The sequence below is a fragment of the Acanthopagrus latus genome, chromosome 2 (genome assembly GCF_904848185.1).
Source record: "Acanthopagrus latus isolate v.2019 chromosome 2, fAcaLat1.1, whole genome shotgun sequence".
NCBI classification, from domain to species: Eukaryota; Metazoa; Chordata; class Actinopteri; order Spariformes; family Sparidae; genus Acanthopagrus; species Acanthopagrus latus.
Window position 1 is genome coordinate 17,238,853 of NC_051040.1, and position 18,942 is coordinate 17,257,794.

At 44.9% G+C, this 18,942-nt stretch overlaps 1 protein-coding gene across 1 annotated transcript in view; it reads right to left on the bottom strand.

Moving 5' to 3' along the window:
* LOC119030385 (rho guanine nucleotide exchange factor 17-like) overlaps positions 1-18,835 on the bottom strand; it is a 70,554-nt gene extending 51,719 nt beyond the window's left edge. The window contains exons 1-2 of the mRNA XM_037117924.1: positions 16,355-18,835; positions 10,850-16,214 (exon numbers count right to left, since the gene is read on the bottom strand). Coding sequence (XP_036973819.1) covers positions 10,850-16,078 — 5,229 coding nt within the window. The 5' untranslated portion in view covers positions 16,079-16,214; positions 16,355-18,835. The remainder of the gene's footprint in view (positions 1-10,849; positions 16,215-16,354) is intronic.
* Between the last annotated feature and the right edge of the window lie 107 nt (positions 18,836-18,942).

The following is an 18,942-nucleotide window of genomic DNA, read 5'->3' on the forward strand; positions in this document are numbered from 1 at the left end:
AGTGACCTCAGGAAATATAATCTGATACACACCTTTAATCAACCATGTCTACAAGAACCCTGACCTAATTATTAACAGGGGTTTACTCTCACTCACAGTGACACCTTTGTGCTCTTGACCACATGCAAACAATACGCAGCAATAGCAGAGAAACACAAGGGACTGGCATGTGTGAAATTATGACTCAAGTGAATTTTAATAGCTTCTTATCACGAAAAACACATTTTCTCACAGTCACTGAAACCCACAGTTTAGTTCCCATACACACTGATTAAACACTAAAACACGTTACATAAATATTTACATATCGGACCAAATCTTCGCTCTTTAACTTGTGAAATGAAGTTTTCAAATGAATGAATCCCAGACCTACACAGCATTTTGCTCAATGATGGGAGAGACCGACCGACTGTGTTTGGTGGAGACTTTGAAATCCTTTTCTATTAGCGAGATATAGCACCGACAGGAAGAGTAATGACGGGAAAGGGGAAGAGTCAGGTGATGTTATTTGGAATCAAAGTTGTTGAAACACACACTCGCAGTTACCCCCATGCCTCAGTCTATTTCAGTCTCTCTCTCATTCACTCTAACACACACGAGCACACGTCCAAGTCTTCTCAGTTGAGGTAAGGTCAACATATTTTCAGACTGACTCATAGTTTTTGTGAAAACTCATCTCGGGACAAAATGTTTTTCTTAAGTACAAAGGTTGGCAGCAGCGGCAGGAGAGATTGAGCCTGTCGACGCTCACCTGCGACGGAACAGGGAGAGGAAACGGCTCACCCTTTTGGACTTCTTGGAATTTAAAAATGTAGTTCAGTAAATACTTAAAACAGAGTGATGCATTGCTAATGGGATGCATAATACATAATGTTTATCAAAGGAAATGTAGGGCTCAATTATTAAATTCACTGATTTGATCCGGTCAGACAAAATATGTACATGTCAAACAGAAAATACCTATATCTGTGTCATGAACACAAGAACTATAAAGGCTCTTAGTGATTATGAGTAACATGGATATTAACACTATCTATAAGCGCGAGATGAGCGCAGGAAGAGAGGACCACCCGTGGCAGGCGGCGTAAACAAAACACGCGGTAAACACGACGCATGTGAAAAGAACACAGCATGTATTACTGCTGACCAACAAATTACAGGTGAGGTGTAGTCAGGAGGGGTGAGCAAAGCTGTACAAATATCCTCTCTAGTCTGGCCCGAGAGGCTGTGCAGTGATCAAAGCATGTGTCACATCACCTCGAGCTCAAAACATCTCATTTGCCTGCATGAACACACCAATTAAAGATTTCCTAGTAGCATACTGCTACCTGTAAAGTACTATTCTTATCTCGTTTTATTCTGGCGCTGCTGCTACTACTGACTATGCACTTTTTTACAAGGTCAACACATTTACTGACACACAACAAGAAATAAAAATAGGTTGTGATGACCTCAATGGTAAAATACAGCTACCACATTTTAGGTGCACCAATGAAAATGATCAAATCTGTTTGGTTTGTTGTGTAACCCTGCCGACAAACCAACAAACCCACCACCCAACAAACAAACAAAACTTTGGATCAAGTGTTTCTATAGAATATTCTACTTTCTGACCAATGTATTGTTTCCTCTCGCCCTCTGATTATCCTGTGAGTAGTTTAACAAAACTGGAAACTCATGACAAGTGTCATTGGCAAAACACAATCCGAGTCATGAGGTAAAACTGAGTGTGCTCTCCAGTAATGCCGTCCACGTTCAGCAGGTGACGCGATGACACCGTGGGGGTGCGCCATGATGAAATCCACATGATAGAGCTGACGTGATGGATGAGTTATTACAATGACGGCCCGGCTAAACATTACAAGACATATGTAACCTCTGATTCAGCAGCTAACAATGCACGCACGCGCACACACACACACACACACACACACACACACACACACACACACACACACACACACACACACTATAGATACACATACAATCAAACATGTTTTAACTACAATGCAGCACGTTTTAAACAAATTAAGACAACTCCTACTGTCTCCTATGAAACTGCAATTACTATCATTACTTCTTAAGTGGATGAGAAAAAATGTCAAGCAAAGAATAAAACACACACACGCGCGCGCACACACACACACACACAAACACACACAGAGGACCAACACCACCTGCCTGTACGGCTGCTTTGGCCTTCGCAGCTCCTGTCCGTCTCTTCCAGTCATCCTCCTCCTCTCCCTGCGCCTTAATCCGAGATCCCACAAGCCACTCGGGGACGACGCTCCGACACTTCCAGCTTCTCCCATTCCCATTCTGTCGCGCATTTCTCAACTGGCAGCTAGAGCATGATCCAAACCGGCGAATTGATGCCATATGGCAGAAGAAGGAGCGGGTGAGAGGAAGACGAGGACACAAAACGGAGAAGGGAGGACAAAGCGGAGCGTTTCTACTGTCATGATTCTCTGGGTGACATAAGAAGAGTGAGAGAATAGGACCAAACGGCCCAGTCAGCCCACATATAGACCAAGGCCCGGGCCCTGTATAGGAGTGCGTGTGTGTGTGTGTGTGTGTGTGTGTGTGTGTGTATGTCCGACCACGCTGTAAACTATGCTATGCTACACGTTGCACGGGTGACACAGTTGTACCATTGTGCGAGCTGCTGCGGAAGACGCAGGCAACACGTCCCTGACAGTCAATCACAAAGAGATATGCGCATACATAAACACATATTGGCATAGAAATGCATATGAATGCATGACGGCATAATAACTGACTGTCCGCTTTCTCTGCCCTCTGAGTGTGTCCATGACAGTGTTATGACATCTGACGGTACTATCTGATAAACTATTGTTCTTCTGTTCTCAAAAACCCAACAGCTGTGGATATTTAATACAGTGTCCACATACTGCATATGTCAACGCTGTATTAACAACATGTAGAGTCGAGTACACAGTCGCCACACAGTGACCAGCTAACTGGATGACAAAGTGAGCTTTGATAATGAATTGTTGCTGGGCGGCGAAGTTCAAACACTGGAACAAGTTGTACCCAAATTCAGGGAGGGATTTGGCTCTCGCTTCGTTTTACAAGGGGACTCCTGCTGTGTCCACAATCATTCCCTGAGTCACACATTCACTATTCACAATATCACAAACACTCAACCGTTCGTCCTAAAATGAGCAATAAACTGGAGATCTGGGGACTTCTGAATCATCATAATTTTGCACCTTCACTGGCACACTGGTGCAGTATATTGTTCATCCATCTAGGAGGGCCCAAACCTTTTCTTTGAAGGGCCAAAAAGGAATCTTAACATCTAGTGAACATTTATATAGGTATTTCTCTGGCTATGCACATTTAACAGGACAAACTGAACCTTATGACCTTGAACCTTAACTTTAGCCCACAGGCCCCATTTTTTGGGCAGCCTTGATTTAGGGCAATGCACTGCAATATTTTAGGTTTTTTCATTAATGTTAGGTAATAAATATTATAGGTCAACCAATGATTGGCCTGGCTGATCATCGGGGCCAACAGTTTTTTTGTATCTGTGATTTTTCCGTCAGATTGCAGATTAAGCTTTTCGTGGTCCACAAATTCAACCTGTCAGGGATGATTAAAATAAATTGTTATTTATCTCATCTGGAAAGATTTTTGCACAGCTAGACCAGCTTCAGTGGCGAGCAGCTATCCGCTAGCATGTTAGCTGGGAAAACAGTGCCCCAAGCAGCTTTGTTAGACCTAGGCTTGGCTAATTCTGATTTAACATAAGGCTGCTCATATCAATTGGTATCAACTCTTGGCAATTACCTGAGACTGCAACTCCTGCGATGACAACACAAGTAAAAAAAAAGTTTGAATGTCTCTAATCTCTCTCCAGTCTTGAATATGATGTTGAACTCACCCTTGAGGACACAGTGAGCCTCATTAACACCGATTCATTAGCTAGCTTACACGCTACAAATCTAATGCTGCTGCCTGCTGCTCGTCTTTGTTAACACAGGCCAATGTTGTCACCATCTGGGGACTGAATGAGCAGTGACCTGACAGCTCAGAGACAACAGTAATTAGTTCATTTGTTTGCCATTGTTTTGTTAGCTAGCAGCATATCCTACTGGCCACAGTCATTTGCACGCTGTCAGAATCCATGGGAGCTTTAGCTTATGGATGCTAGCAAAATAATGATGGTACCTCTTGCTGACACTCAGTAGTCAGCTTTTATTGTTTTAAAGCATCAACGTAAATTATGTAAGTTACTCGTAAACTAAGAACGCAAGGAACATTTTCATGAACACAAATAACACAAAAGACAACAAATAAGCAGAGGCTAGCTAGACTACTACTCTACTGTGGCTTTAGCTGCAGGAGCCACTTTGAGCCTGAGGTGACATCTAAAGGTTAGCCTATTGTTTTCCTGAATAGTCCAAAGTCCCCCAAAAATACTATTACTTAAAACATTGGCAAAAACTAAACCTTAATATTTAACAGGCGGAAGCCAAGGACTTAAATGATAACTTAATACATCTACTCTTCTGTATTTATTTGATACCTTTAGTTACTAGTTACTTTGCAGATAGCATGCTGCACCAGAGCCAACACGGTATATTTTTCAATTAATAATTTTATCAGCAATCGGATTGTTTAATAGGAGATAATCGGAAAATAGTGACTATACTCAGCTAGGCGGGTCATTGGTCAGTACATTTATTGTCTAAAGATTACTTTTGATTGACTTAGTACTTCTAATATCTAATATTGTGGCATGTTAAGTATTTTGTGGCATTTTTCAACAGTATCTGTTTTTCCTTTTTGAGGGCATCAATTAGCAGCAGCAGCTGTAATGGGCTCTTTGGTGCCAACACTGCAGCCCTGCATGAAGTGAATCATCAACAAACTGAAAACGGCGACTCTCATATCAGATGTCTTTGTGGCCACGTGGGCTGCAGATGTTTGGATCAGACAGAAAACTACAGGGAAGACTAACGTGCCAGAGAAGTTACTGTAGCATACTGTAGATCTATGGCACACTCACACAAACAATCTTTAACAGTAGCCCCATTTTCAAAGTAGAAAATGTAACCACTATTCATATCCATTATTTACGTCACTTGTAAACACACACACATGCACACATCCTTTAGTACACACAGACACACTTTAGTATGTAGAAATCTGCCTGTGCAAACAAAAAAAGCTGAAATAGCAGCTCTGCTAGAAAGTGCTGTTTCAGAGGAGGCTTTCCTTACATAAGCAAACTGCTCTGTAATTACACTGGGTGGATCCACGCAGACTGTTAGTGGAGAGCTAGAAAGAGACAGTTTGGGGGGGGGCAGCGAGTGGGACGAGAAACTAAAGAAGAAAGAAAAAGAAGAACAGCCGCGGTTCACAGGTTTAAACTGTCACCACTTTTCACTGGTGAGCTACTGCGAATTTAAAAGAACATCCAGTGGTGACAACCCTTAAAAGGGAAAGTTTGAGATTTTCAAAGCGTTATTGCGACTGTCATAAACCAAAACGCGGCGACATCCAGAATTGTTTTCCCACAGTTTTTCTTTTCCCACTGTGAGAAACCAGATGGAGCCTCGAGTTGTGATTTGTTTGCAGTGACGCAAAACTTGAGTATGAGTTTCTGTGCATTTCTTTTTAAACGCTCAGAAGCTCCCTTCTGAATGCTACATGCTACATGTGTTCAGGCCAAATGTGGTCCACGTCACACCTGAGTATTAGCTCGCTTTCCCAGAGATACACTGCAAGATTCACATCAGCCAGCTGCCAGGGAACTAGCAGAGAGTAGCTGAGGTTACTGCACATTACTCTCAATAAAACCATGTTTTTAACCTTCTGTTTATTAGTTGTTTATTGTTTGTTTGTCTGGGTTTGTTTTACTGAGTTGGTGATGTAGTTATATTTTGTTAAGTAATGATTTTAATTGTATAAAAAGTAAACCAAAAAAAAAAACGTGCACTGGACTCAAAAGCACACAATCGTGTGGAAGATAATGAAGGAAATGTTGCAAATTAAGTATTTAAGGATTAAGTATCTGTCTTGGACGGCTTGGTACGGCAACACGACTTGGACAAATCACACACAGAACTTCAGCAAAACTGTTTAAGTTAGTTTTTTGATCGAATGCAATTCAATTCAAAGCTTTATTGGCATTAAAGTTTCAAAAACATTATTGCCAAGCAGCAAAGTATAATGTATCCAAGGTCAGTGCACAATCAGAGCAATATAAATGCTAAAACAGGGAACCAAGTGCTACTCAGGTCTATTAGAGACAGAGCATAAGCTTTAAGAGGTGAAGGTGACGGAGATAAAGACAGGCTGGCAGAGGGAAGAGCGTGTGTGGCCGGAAACCACTGGACTCTTCCTCAGCAGGGAGCTTTTGATTTCCGCTGTGAACCACAAACAACCTTATACACACACACACACACACACACACACACACACACACACACACACACAGTTGTCCACAGTTACTTATCTCTAAAAATCACTTCGGCATCTCTTAAAAAAAGGTCTCTTAAATCATTCTCCCCCACGCGCTCTAACTCAGAGGAACACAAAACATTTTTGTTGTGCCTGTCCCAAAAGCAATACACCAAGCTGAGAGGGAAGGAGAGGCGGGCAAAACATTTTGCTGGTGCGGGCCTGAGGAGAGGACAAGATGGCTGAAGGACCGGGAAGTGAGCAAACATTAAGAAAAGAAATCAGTACAGTCATCAGTCCTTACAGGTAGAAGCCCTGAGGCGCAGCTTTCTACCTGTGCTGGCAAACTTTAGTGTCTACAGTCAGAGGCTGCCTATGTGTGTCAGCGAAAACACAGATATCTGCAGCGTGGCCTTTTCATCTCCTGATTCATCCCACCTCTTCCTTCTCATCTGCTGAGTCATGGACACCTTCAACCAGAACAAAACACATCCTCATCCTTTCATCTCTGCTTCACCTTTACCTCGCTCAGCACCCCTCACTTTTTTTGGACTTGCTAAACCTAGGCTTGACCTTTGGTCAAAAAAAAAAAAAAAAAAAAAAAGGACCCCGGCATCTCTACAGTACGTCCTTTATGTGTGCGCGTAACGTGGCCTTTAACTTTACTTTTAAGTCTGCTTTCAAAAGGAGCGGCTCATTGGATAAGCTGCTTCCTCTCCATTGATAACAACGTCAAAAGGTTTGATGGTGCACCTTTCACCACAGACCACCCAAGTGATCATTTTACTTTTTTTTTTGACGGTTAAGCTTTTATGGTGACTGCCAAATCGAAAGTCAGGCATAAATCCCTTCATTTTCCATGCTGGTGTGGTCCCAACAATGTGTCAGATGAACCGTCAGACAAAAACGACTTGATTCTGATATTGTTGTGTTTGTTTAATGGCGAACGCCCAAGAACTCTCATATTCTAAAGAGCAAAAAAATACAGTTTTTAGCCTCCTTTATTATTTCAACTGAAACCTGCGAGGCAAGAGCGAAAACCAGTTCGCCACTATACATCTTTACCTTTTACTGTTCCTCTCCAGCAACATGGGAGTGAAAGAAAAAAAAAAGAGCAGGCAGAGGGAAAGTATTTGATTCCACGTGGGTGGCCTGATAAAACAAAGTCAGTCATAAATCTGAAGCTATAAACACTGAGCTTTTAGACCTAATCCATGCAGAGCAGAGCGCAAACCAATCTTTCTTTCCGTCTGGCTGTCTATTTCCCTCCGTCTTTCTCCCATTAGCGTTTCTGCTAGGATCCCCTTTAACGATCCTCCGGCCTCATCAATAGGATGAAAGATGATATATGGACTTTCAAGGAATTTCAAGGGTATGCAGTTCTTCCATGGCTGCCTGTATCAAGACAGACGTAGACTAATGCATTTGAAAAGTCAGGCTTATTTTGTATGGAGAGATCATTTTATATTCCAACTTGGTAAAATGCCAAAACGAAAGTGTCGTTTCAGTACCTCCATTACAACCTGAATCCTAGCATATTGAAATAAGGTCACGAAGGCATAATTCACTCTTTTAGGAAGTTGAAGACTGTTATGCAACAAGAGGAGAAGGAAAGATGGGCCACATTCCTGCTGCCTGCTAAAGTGAAAACTACTCAGACAGTACAGGAAACACACACACACACACACACACACACTTAATCAAGAGGAATCATTATGATTATCATTCAGTCACTATCGGTTTGAACATGTCTGTTCAGCTGCTCCAATGAAAAAGATGTTCTGTATAGGAAACAGAGCCAGACTGATCTATTGGTTGGTTGATTCGGAATTTTTTTTAGAATTGAAATGGGATTGGTCTGTAATGAGGGATGTTAAACTAAACAAACTGGGGTTTACCTATTTAACACATTTAGTGAGGAAAGAGAGCACAAAAAGATGTATTGAGCCAGCACTGCTTTCTTTTCTATGTATACTCTTTGGTTTTGAATACTTTGGTAAATCACCACATTTGCACATATGACCCACCTCCAGCCGTTTTTTCTACTGTCCTCTCTCATTCCTCACTCCCCTCTCTCCTCCATCATTGTTTCATTCTTCAGCTCTCCCTCTATTCTATTTTGATCCTCTACGTTTTCTTTCTTAGCCAGCAAGTGTTCCCTTCCAACTCCCCTCTTCTTTTTTTTTTTGCCTCTGTCTTTCTTTCCCTCTCTTACCTGACATTTGGCCGGGCAGCCTGCCTCGCACCAAGACAAACGTTATGACCTCACTTCACTGCAATGTTCCAAAGACATGGAGGGAGACAGCAAAGGAAAGAATAAGATAACATGAGGAGGAATGCTGGAGAATTAGTGTTTAAAAAAAGACAAACGGCGATAGGGTGAAAGTAAGCTGAAAATGCAGGACAGTGATACAGTATTTTGGACTTGGATAATGGACTTTGAATGACCCAGTGTCTGGATTAATAACAGAGAAGAACATGTGGAGAAGGCACAGAGGAATAGTGAAGAGAAGTGAATGAGAAACATAAATAAAGATGACATTAATGAATGATTTTAATGCTATAAAGCGGGCACTCTGCTGCGGGTGAAATGAGCCGCACTCAAGTCTCCAGAAAAGGAAAAGGCTGTCTTCCTTCATCCCTCTATCACCTTCTTTCTTTGTTTCTTTTGTCCTTCATTGCTTTCTCAGAACTTGTCTGTACTCCATGTTAGCTTGGCAAGATTGTCCTTACATTCAGTCCAAATCACACACACACACGCGCACACACACACACGCGCACACACACACACACACACACACACACACACACACACACACACACACACACTGCCACCGCACACCAGAGCTGTGTGGCAGCGCTCTAAACACAGCGTGTTGGCAAAACTCTAGGCTCCAAACGTTCGAGCAAGCCATTGATAAATGCCAGACAAACACATACACAGAAAGAAAGAAGCAAGAGGAAACCAGTTCATAATGCACACACAGGGCAAGTCACTTATTACAATGGAGTGCGCACACACACACGCCAGCCGGTAGTGCTAGACATCATCAAACACTTCAGTAACCACAACAACTTCCTATTTCCCTAAGCCTATTTCCTCCCTCGTGAGGTCACTCGCTAGCTACTGCTAATGTTGCTACAGCAACAAGTAAGGACAATGGGCAAGGAAAGAAAACAGTCAACAATGAATGAAGGCCGGGGCAAAAGATGTCAATAATATCAACAGGCAGCAAAGGAGCTTTGTGAGAGAAGGTCAAAGTCAAGGAGGGGAAAGCAAACAAGGAAACTGGGGGGGGGGGGAGTTCAACAAATCAACATCAACATCTGGCCCCCCTACCAGAGCAGAATCTGTCTGAGGCTACAATATAATCCCTGCAAAAAAAAAAAAAAAAAAACAGACGCCAGGGATGATGTGCCTACAACTCTGTCCTGGGCTCAGACAGGATGTTAATCCCTGTGCTGTTTTCACTTCTTCCACACCTATTCAGAGTCACACCCATGGCTGCGTGATAACTTTGACTTTAGGGAATGAGCCTCCAGGAGAGACAGTGCATGCGTACATTACAAGTTAAATGTTTGGCACTGAATGACAGAGTTCACATAAAGGAACACAGACAGACACATTTACATGTACTTGCGACTGCTCTGTCTCAAGGTGGACCTAATGAGTGGCTACTGGTAAACTTTACAAAGAAAAAACATGAATTTATTGTCAATTCATCATGATACTCCATATTCTATATCATATCATGATACTGATTTTTGCTCTCAGTTAACCTTTGAATTGCTATGACATAACAAGCCAGAAGTCTCCCGATGTTTAGACACCACTGAGTAAATGCAGCATCGCAGACACCACACACCCAATCTATGTTCGGGCAAACTGTTTATTACATACCCTCTCAATGGCTCTATAATTCTGGCATGGAGACAATTAAAAATTGTATGAAACAAATGAAAACAGAAACACACACTCAGCGGGCCTTGGCCTACTGCTTAATGCCCTTTGTGTGAGACTTGTTTAATCAAACCAATAACATCCTCTGATGTTTGTTTAACAGTGCTCAGCCTTTAATGGCTTCTGTGTGGTAGCACTGCACCCAAATGCAATCTGAAAATAACCACACGAGTCCCGGTTCACAGCACAAGCACACACACATGCGTCCCTGAAAGCATAAAGAACAAGCTTAGTGTATGAGATAACTTTGTGTGTGGTTTTAACTGGTAATAACTCAAAACCCATCTGTCTTCCATCATTACATTAAGTTTAAACATATTTGAAGACATCTGAAAAAGGCAAATCACTGACATTCTCTCACTCATTCACTAAAACCAAGCCATAAACACACTCTTGCATGGCACTGAAATTTTTTTTTTTTTTTTTTAAATAAATCAAAAAATCTGGACTCACCACTCTGGGCTTTGTCCTCTGAGGGGGAGCCGTGGATGCACTGTCCTCTGTGCTCTTCTTCTGTGGTCCAGCTTCTGTAATTCCACTGGTGCAGGTCTCGCTGGGCCCCTCTGAAGCAGACACTGATGCTCCATCCCTGGCTGCTGGAAGAGGCCCCGAGCCCTCAGCAGTGCCCAGTTCCAGAATATATTTCTGGGTTACATCCTCCAGAGAAGGGGCCTCATCTCCTGGAGGCTTACTTAAGGTTGGAGGCTCCGCAGTGGGTTGGACTGTGAGGCAGTCGGCTTCCTTCAGTGGCTGGAGGTGGGGAGGTGGGGAGATGGGGATAAAGGTGGCAGGCTCGCTGGCATGGCGGACATGCTTCGCTCTGGTTTTGGGTTTGGACTGCAGTGGGGAAGGAGGGAGTGGAGAAGTGAGATCAGTTTGGTTGTCCTCTGGACACAGTTCTTGGGGCTCAAATGGGTCCTCATGAGTGAAGAACTGAGCAAGTCGGTTTGGACGCTTTCTGCAAGGTCGACGAATCATTCTAGGGGACAGAACCCCAGCTAGCTTTAGGTCAAAGTTCAACTTCTGTATCTCCTTCTCTTCTACACCATGGTCTATTACATCATCATCTTCATCATCGTGGGTATCAGAGTGAGGGGTACATTCTGACTGGGAACGAATCTTCTTGACTGTGCTGTTTGCGTGGTGATGCGACTGTGTCTGCAATACATGTTTGGGCTTAACTTCTGGCTCCCACAGTTCCTCTCTCTGCTCACTCAGGATTGGCTCACTGCTGGAAGGTGGGATCTGGCCAGGTTGATCCAGTTCAATAATTGGCTGAGTGCTGCCAGTCTGGCCTTTGAAATGAGGGTCATTCTGGGAAAGTAAAGGGGCATCGCTACGGCGACTGGGGTCACTGAATGACTTCTTCTTAGGAGCTTTGCCATTGCCATGGTCCTCTGCCATCAGTCTGTCCAGTGCACCTGGCTCAGCTATGATGCTCCTGATCACCCCACTGTAATCTTGAACGCCATCATCACGAAGCCCGCTGTCACTGTACACTGACAGGTCACTGGCCACGCTGCCTTTGTCTTCTGACATGTTGGTTACAGAGGTGCTCTCTGCAACTCCCCCTCCTCCTCCTCCTTTGACTGATAGAGATCCTAACAGGTTACTATCCACAGAGGAAAAATTGTTATTCCCTTCCTCTGTCACAGAACAGCGTCTCTGCGGCATTGGGTCACTGAGAGAGCGGTAGACTGTGGACTCCCCATTTCCAACAGCTGCTATTGTTGACTCTGCATTACTGCCATTACTGGAATCAGAGCCCGTGTTGTTGTTACCAGAAGGGGAGAACTTGCGCCTACGACGAATAGCACTTGGGGTCGCAGGGGTTTCAAGTCCTCCTCCTCCTGCAGTGCCTGCTGACCTCTGCGACACAGCACTGTTGGTGTTGATCTCCTCACCGGTTGCGTTGACATTGTTGAAACCAGCAGTGGTCCTCATCTCCATGATGATACTGTCACTCTCAGCCATACGGGCAGGAAGAGGCAAGGAGGGAGGTATGCCAACTTCATTCAGACGGTAAGTACAATTCTCCGTCATCTCTACCCTATCCTGCTTAAAGCCTTCTGCCTCATGGAGAGCCGATTGCTTCCATACGGTGACAGGCTGCCCTAGCACATCCCTAGCAATTCGTGACCCTAAATTAACCCCTGCAGACCCAAAGAATGACCTCTCGGAGGGGTCACTGGGGCCCATCTCTGGCTCTGTTACAATCCCTTCATCTGTTAAACTAGACTCGTGGCCTGAAAGTTCATCCACAGAGCGATCGTAGAACATGCTTTCCTCAGAGTCACCCTTCAGTAAGGCTCTCTCCGTCTCTCTGCTCTGTCTCCTTGCCTTCTCCCCGTACTCTGTGCTGCTGCTGTTTAGCTTCTCCAGCTGCATACTTTGTCCATCCCTCTCACTCGTCTCCCTCTCCCTGTTCTCTCTCTCCCTCTCATGTTTATCCCCGTCTTTTGTGTTTCTAAACTCAGCCTCTTGATCTGTCCTTGCCTCATCCTTAACGCTCACTCCAGCTTTCTCTCTCTCCTCGTTTGTTTTCTTGGCCTGAAAACATTCATCCTCCAAATCATTATCAGTCTTCCTTAGATCTACATCATCATCATCGTCGTCTTCCCTAGTACTCATCTGGCAGATATCTCGAATGACCTGCCTGGCTTCCTGCACATACCTCTCCTGCAATGGACGAATAACTTCTAAATCATCATTGTCATCATCATCAAATCCATAATCCCTCATTCTTTGTCCTCTAGCCACTCTAAAATCACCACAATCACTTTCTACTTCCCTATCTGACACGGACAACCTCCCTCCATCCCTTTCTCCGTCTAGGTCAAGCTGCTGCTCAGAGGAGCTTCTCTTTGTGGTGCCACCTGTCAAGTAGCACCTTACGGCTGTGGTGGGTTTGTCTGAGTAAGTGAAGGACTTTGCACGTCTCAGAGTGGCGGTCAGGTCTTTCAGTGATGGGCGGCGACCCGAAGGTAGAAGGGTCCCGCCGTGAGTCCGTGAGCCCATTCTGTACACCGATGAACCCTCCACAACACCTGATTTGTCTCCACTTGTTTTCCGCACCTTGAGCTCTGACAGGTCAGATTTCAGAAAACTCAAGAGCGACATTGTTTCTGAGGTGATATCGGGGTTGGACATGGATATTCGGCTTTTATCATTATCATCTACCCCACCTGTTGTGCTCTTTGCAATAGTCTCACCACCCCTAATGCCTGGGGATACCCCTCCTTCTCTGGCCAGTACACTAGGTAAGGGGGTGACTGTAGGTGCAATCTTGGGGCGCACCCGCAAAGGTGTTCGGGAGACGTTATCCCCATGGCCAAAGCTTGGGGAGCGGTACATGGTGAAATTCCCATGGTAAGTTTTACTCAGCACAGATGAGGATGCAGTTCTAATATTTGCTGCATGTTTGGCGCCACCAGCCTGGTCCTCCTCCTTCAGCGTCTCCGTGCTGGAGTACCGGCTGCTGCAACGCGAACCTCCAGGACTGGAAACAAATGGGGGGATATTGACCTTTGACACTCGTGACACACCAGGAAGTGTTGTGGATGTCACAGACGAGGTGATGCGCTCCCATTGCTGCACCCTGGCTCTGTTACTACGACTGCTGGGTTCTCTTGCCGAGTGGCTCCGAGATATCGATCCCGTACATTCTCCTCTGGTGTTTTGCTGGTGGTGCCTCTCTAAGTGCTCCATTGTCAAGGCTGTGTCACTGTCACTGTCTTCTGATTCGCCATCATGATCGTCGTAATCATCACGGCCTGTTGCGAGAGCAGCTCCGCTGGCCTTCTTCTTCTTTCTCAGCGAACGGCGGCGAACTGCCTCTCGACTGTGGGGTCCTAAAGAACCGGGGCTGTCCTCCTCACTGCCTGAAGACCTGCCAATGCCCTTAACACCCCACCAGCCATATTTATTGCGGGATAAATAGCTGCTTCCTCGCTCTGGGGTCCCCCTTTCTCCTGCTCTGGAAGGAGCAGGGCCGGAAGGAACACTCCAACCCCCTCCTCCTCCACCTCCTCTTCTTCTCCTGGTGTGCTCCTCCTCTTCGTCCCCAGAGCTGAACCTCCAGTGGGAGCTAAGGGAAGAGGCAACTCTTACTGGGGCTCTTAGCTCAGTGGAGGGAGCTACAGTAGAGGAGGAGGAGGTAATGGCTTTATCTGGAGCTGGAGCAGATGAGGGGGAGGAGGTGGTGGGGGCTGGCCCTCTGGAGGAGCTATGTGAGGAATGTAAACTATCCCTGGGCAGCCCGACCCCCTGTCTATCCCTTCTCTCCCTCACTGTCGACTGCGGGAGAGAGGAGGAGCAGGAGGAGGTGTCTAAGCTCTCCGATCGACTCCAAGACGAAGTAGCAGGGGGTTGAAGGTCAGAGCTGGGGTCAGATGTCAACCCTGTTGTCCTGGGGGTCTTATGGATCACCTCTGTGTCAGTGCTGGATCTGTGAGATCTGTACAGAGATGGGTTAATCCCTGTGCAACCGCGACTACTATCGATGCGTTTTTGAAAAGTACTTCTGCCAGGAACCTTGTTGTTGTTGTTGTTGTTAGAGCTACGCGTCTCTACGTCTGCCTCCTCATCATTAGAGTACTGCTGTTGGTCAGCTTTGGAATAAAAGTCCATACCGTGACAAAGAGTCTCATTAGCAGCACTGCCTCCTCTGCCTGGTGCTCTCACTTCATTAGCAGAGCTGCAAGGTGAAAGCCTGTCGCTTCTATCCAAGAGAGGAGCAGTCTCGTTGGGGCTGAGCTCCTGCTGATGGGCTCCCCAGGCCACTTTTAAATCCTCACAGGTGTCAGTCCTGTGCTCCTCCCTAGCTTTGCTTTGCCTCTCATCAAAAAGCTGTCTAATTTTGGTGACACTGGGCCACTTGTCAGAGTGCAGGGGGCTAAAGGGACTGCTGTGTGTGGAGAGATAACTTCTGTGAGATTTACAGGGTGGAGGGACCCATCTACTTGTAACATCCTCCTCCTCATCTGTAGTCACAGTCTTCCTGGGGTCAGAGGGACATGCATTGATCTGTGAATAATCTCTCTTACCAGAGCTGCCGCCGCTGCTGTCGGCGGCTGATAAACGTGCAAAAATCCTCTTCTCTCTTCTCTTCTCCGAGTCCGAGCCTGACACGGAGTCAGTGCCAGAGTGAAACTTCTGAAGTTTGTTGTCTGTCTGAGACTCCGCAGCAGTAGTATCACAGTCCTGAAAATATCCAACACCGCCGCTGTCCTCGTGGAGAGATTTACGGAGCGGAGACCCGTCTCTCCTGGAGCCCCTGGCCCGGGGAAGAGTGCTGCTCCCCCGCGTCACCGCTGCTCCGTCTCCCGGTGAGACTCTGTGCGTCCCAGCCGCGCCGCCGCCGCTGCTAAACTTCTCAGTGAGCTGGCGGATGGATGGAGAAATAGACGAGAGAGGAGTGGAGGAGCCTCTCTTTGAATCTGCGGTTGGGAGGCCGGCGGTGGCGGTGGCAGAGATTTTGGAAACTTTTCTTGACACACTGACATTACGCGTCGCCAAGGGCTGTTCTGCTCTGCTGGGCTCCGGGGGAAGGGCGACGCCAGCTGCCTCCAAATCCTCTGATTCGTGTTGTTGGTCTTCACTCCTGTTGGCGCTCCAGGACCCCAGCTTTTTGAAAGAGACGCTGCGATACACAGCCGCATTCTTCCTCTCTCTTTCTGCCATTGTTCATGTCTTTCTTTTGTGAAGATTTTCACACGCACATCTTAACTCCACGGATATCACAGGTCCAGGCACCCTCTGGAGTTGTGGTTTCTTTCTCCTCGCAGCATGACGGCATGAAAAATCATGAAAACAATCACTTAAAAAAAAACACACATCAGGAAAAAAAAACAACCTTAGAGTTGGCAAAGCTTCAAAATGCACTGTTATGAGGTTAATCAAGTGATAAAGTGTTCAGTGAGTGAGGAAGTGGAGTGCCGCTCTGTTATCAAAACTTACATGTTGTCGATTCCCGAAACCGCATCCGTGCGGGGAGGAAAAACGAAGGTTTTTGACCAAAACCTGTTCACAAACACAACTTCTCCATTGTTGCCCCCCTGATATATCACCAAACCTCTGCCTAACGCCAGGTTAGCGCGCCTGCACGGGCCCGACGCGTGATCCCCGCTTAATTCCTATTAAAAAAACTGTTTGTGGATTCCTTATTTTGGCATGATTTGGGTTTCCGTGACTTATGTTGTTTTTTGCATGTTAATGCCTGAGATAGGGCAGAGGGGCGGGACTAGGGGTATAGGGGCTGTCATAGCCCCCTCGGGGACTGAGAGGAAAAGCTTTTTCTTTTTTTGATAGGAGCGGGCAGATACTGCGGACAAACTAAGTGTAATTATAGCCCTTTCCCTTGCGAAAAAGACAGCGGCTCTGTCCAGGAGCCGGACAGAAAAAACAAAACAAAAGTGCACTCTTCAGGGCCACATTTCGGCCTTTTGCAGCACTTTTGTAAACTCAGAGACACCCATGTGACTGTATGGGTCTGGAAACAGCGTTTAATTTGAAAACGCAGCACACATTCGACAGTGTTTCCTGACAGATTTCTGACACTGTGTCTTGCACATTCAGCAGTAGCTCTCCACCGCAGTGTGTTGTGACAGTGTTGGGCAATTAGTGTCAGCATTCAGGGGGGAGAATAAAACAATGAGGAGAGTTTTCACTCCTGCACAATAACCCCTCTGTGGCGCTTCCCCATGTGGCTGTCTGGTTAACAGGTCCTTTTGTTCCACACAGGAATTCTGTGTTACATTCCCTCAGAGAGGAGAGGAAGGGGCTGACTGCAGCGCCCCCCACAGGCCGACCCGTTCACTGTCGCCTCAGTGGCGCTGGATAAGAGACAGCTTCAAGTCAAGTCACAATATGCAGTGGTCAGTTTGGATGATGCCTCAAATTATTCCATCTCCAGTTGTGCTTCACTCAAGCAGGAGTCAGGTGTTTTTATAAGCTGACAGGAGTTTTCCCGCTTTTAAGGGTTCAAAAGGTTCAAAGGGTCATTTAACTGTCAGCTGTGCAACAAAATGTGATTCTGGAGTCTAAGAGCTGGGTGTGTTTGGTCATCTGTGAGCTGTTTGGAGGCTCGGATTCACATTTCACTATGTGAATTTTGCCCAGCAAATTCCAAGGAAAACTGTTCCAGGCCCCCTCACACTGCCGCTTGAAACTGTGTCAGGAAAGTTGAAGGCTGCTGTCAAGAAATCATTTAGGAAATGTTTAGGAGGAAACCACGGTTGATTCTAATGACCAGATGGTTGTTACAGCACCTTCCACTTCCAACAAAAACTGAAGAGTTGTGCAAGTAATTTCATGAATGACCAGTTCCATCCTAGCCTTGCATTTAAAATTTCATAGCCGTATGAATGTGAGTTTTTCCATCCAGAATTCGAACGTAAGAGAAACTAAAGATATTGTGTTAAAATATGATTGGTATAAATCACCCACACCTCTGGCATATATAATATACACAAATTATGACAAAATAAAGCTTCAATTGATTTTAATAGCCTTGCTTTGCTCTCGAGGGCTGTTTTCTCCTCCAAAGTCACGTGGTTACTTTTTAAGCATCCATGTACCTGCTTGTGTTGTTAGCCATCTTGCCAAATGTTCATGTTGTGTTGGGAGAAAGAAGAGGGGGATATAAAATGCATTCACGACAGGCTGCGTGACGTTTTTTTTTAATGGTTTTGTTTTCAATGAATTTCACATGTTGACAACATCTAAAACATTCTCACAAGCAGCTCGATTTAATCTCTAAAACAACACAATTACATCTATGTAACAAAATAAAACTATTTTTCTGATACTACTAGGTGTGACACTATTTTACAAAAATATGAATTCCTCTAAATAATACTGACTGACATAAATACATTGGCACAGTGCATCGACGTCTGCATGTCTCTAAACTGACCAACACAGGAGACACTTGACAGTTGTTAGAAAAATTAAAATAAATGAGACATCACAAATATTTGACTACAGAGACACATAAATAACAAGATAGTATTGCTGAAGCCAGAAAATACAGTGTGTTACTACATTACTGAATATGCCAACTGTGCACACACACACACACACACACACATATACATTGACACATTAATTAACAATTTTAAGAGGATGGCCTCATATTTGCATATTAAAATTACACGTTCACGTTAAACCAAAACACACAGCTCTCCCCTGGATGCAAACTTAAACTGTAGTTGAGGCTTGAGTTTGAAGAGTTAAGCTGCCTTAAGGTTGTCTATTACAGTGACAGAGCAATTCAAAAGCTGTTTGAAAACTACATTTTATTTTAAAATATGAATTAGGGATTGTAATTGTAATAATATCTTGATTTGACAATGAATTGTCAAATCAGAGAGGACTTGATGCTTAAACTGGGAGAGCCTGGTGTAAATTATAGATTAAAAGACAAAAAGTTAAACTAAGAACATCAGGCACATTTTATAACCTGGATTTCTTTATGTTTGCAGTGAGTGCATCTGCTAAATGCCACAACTATGTTTTTAACTGCAATGCAAAAGTCAAATTTGTGC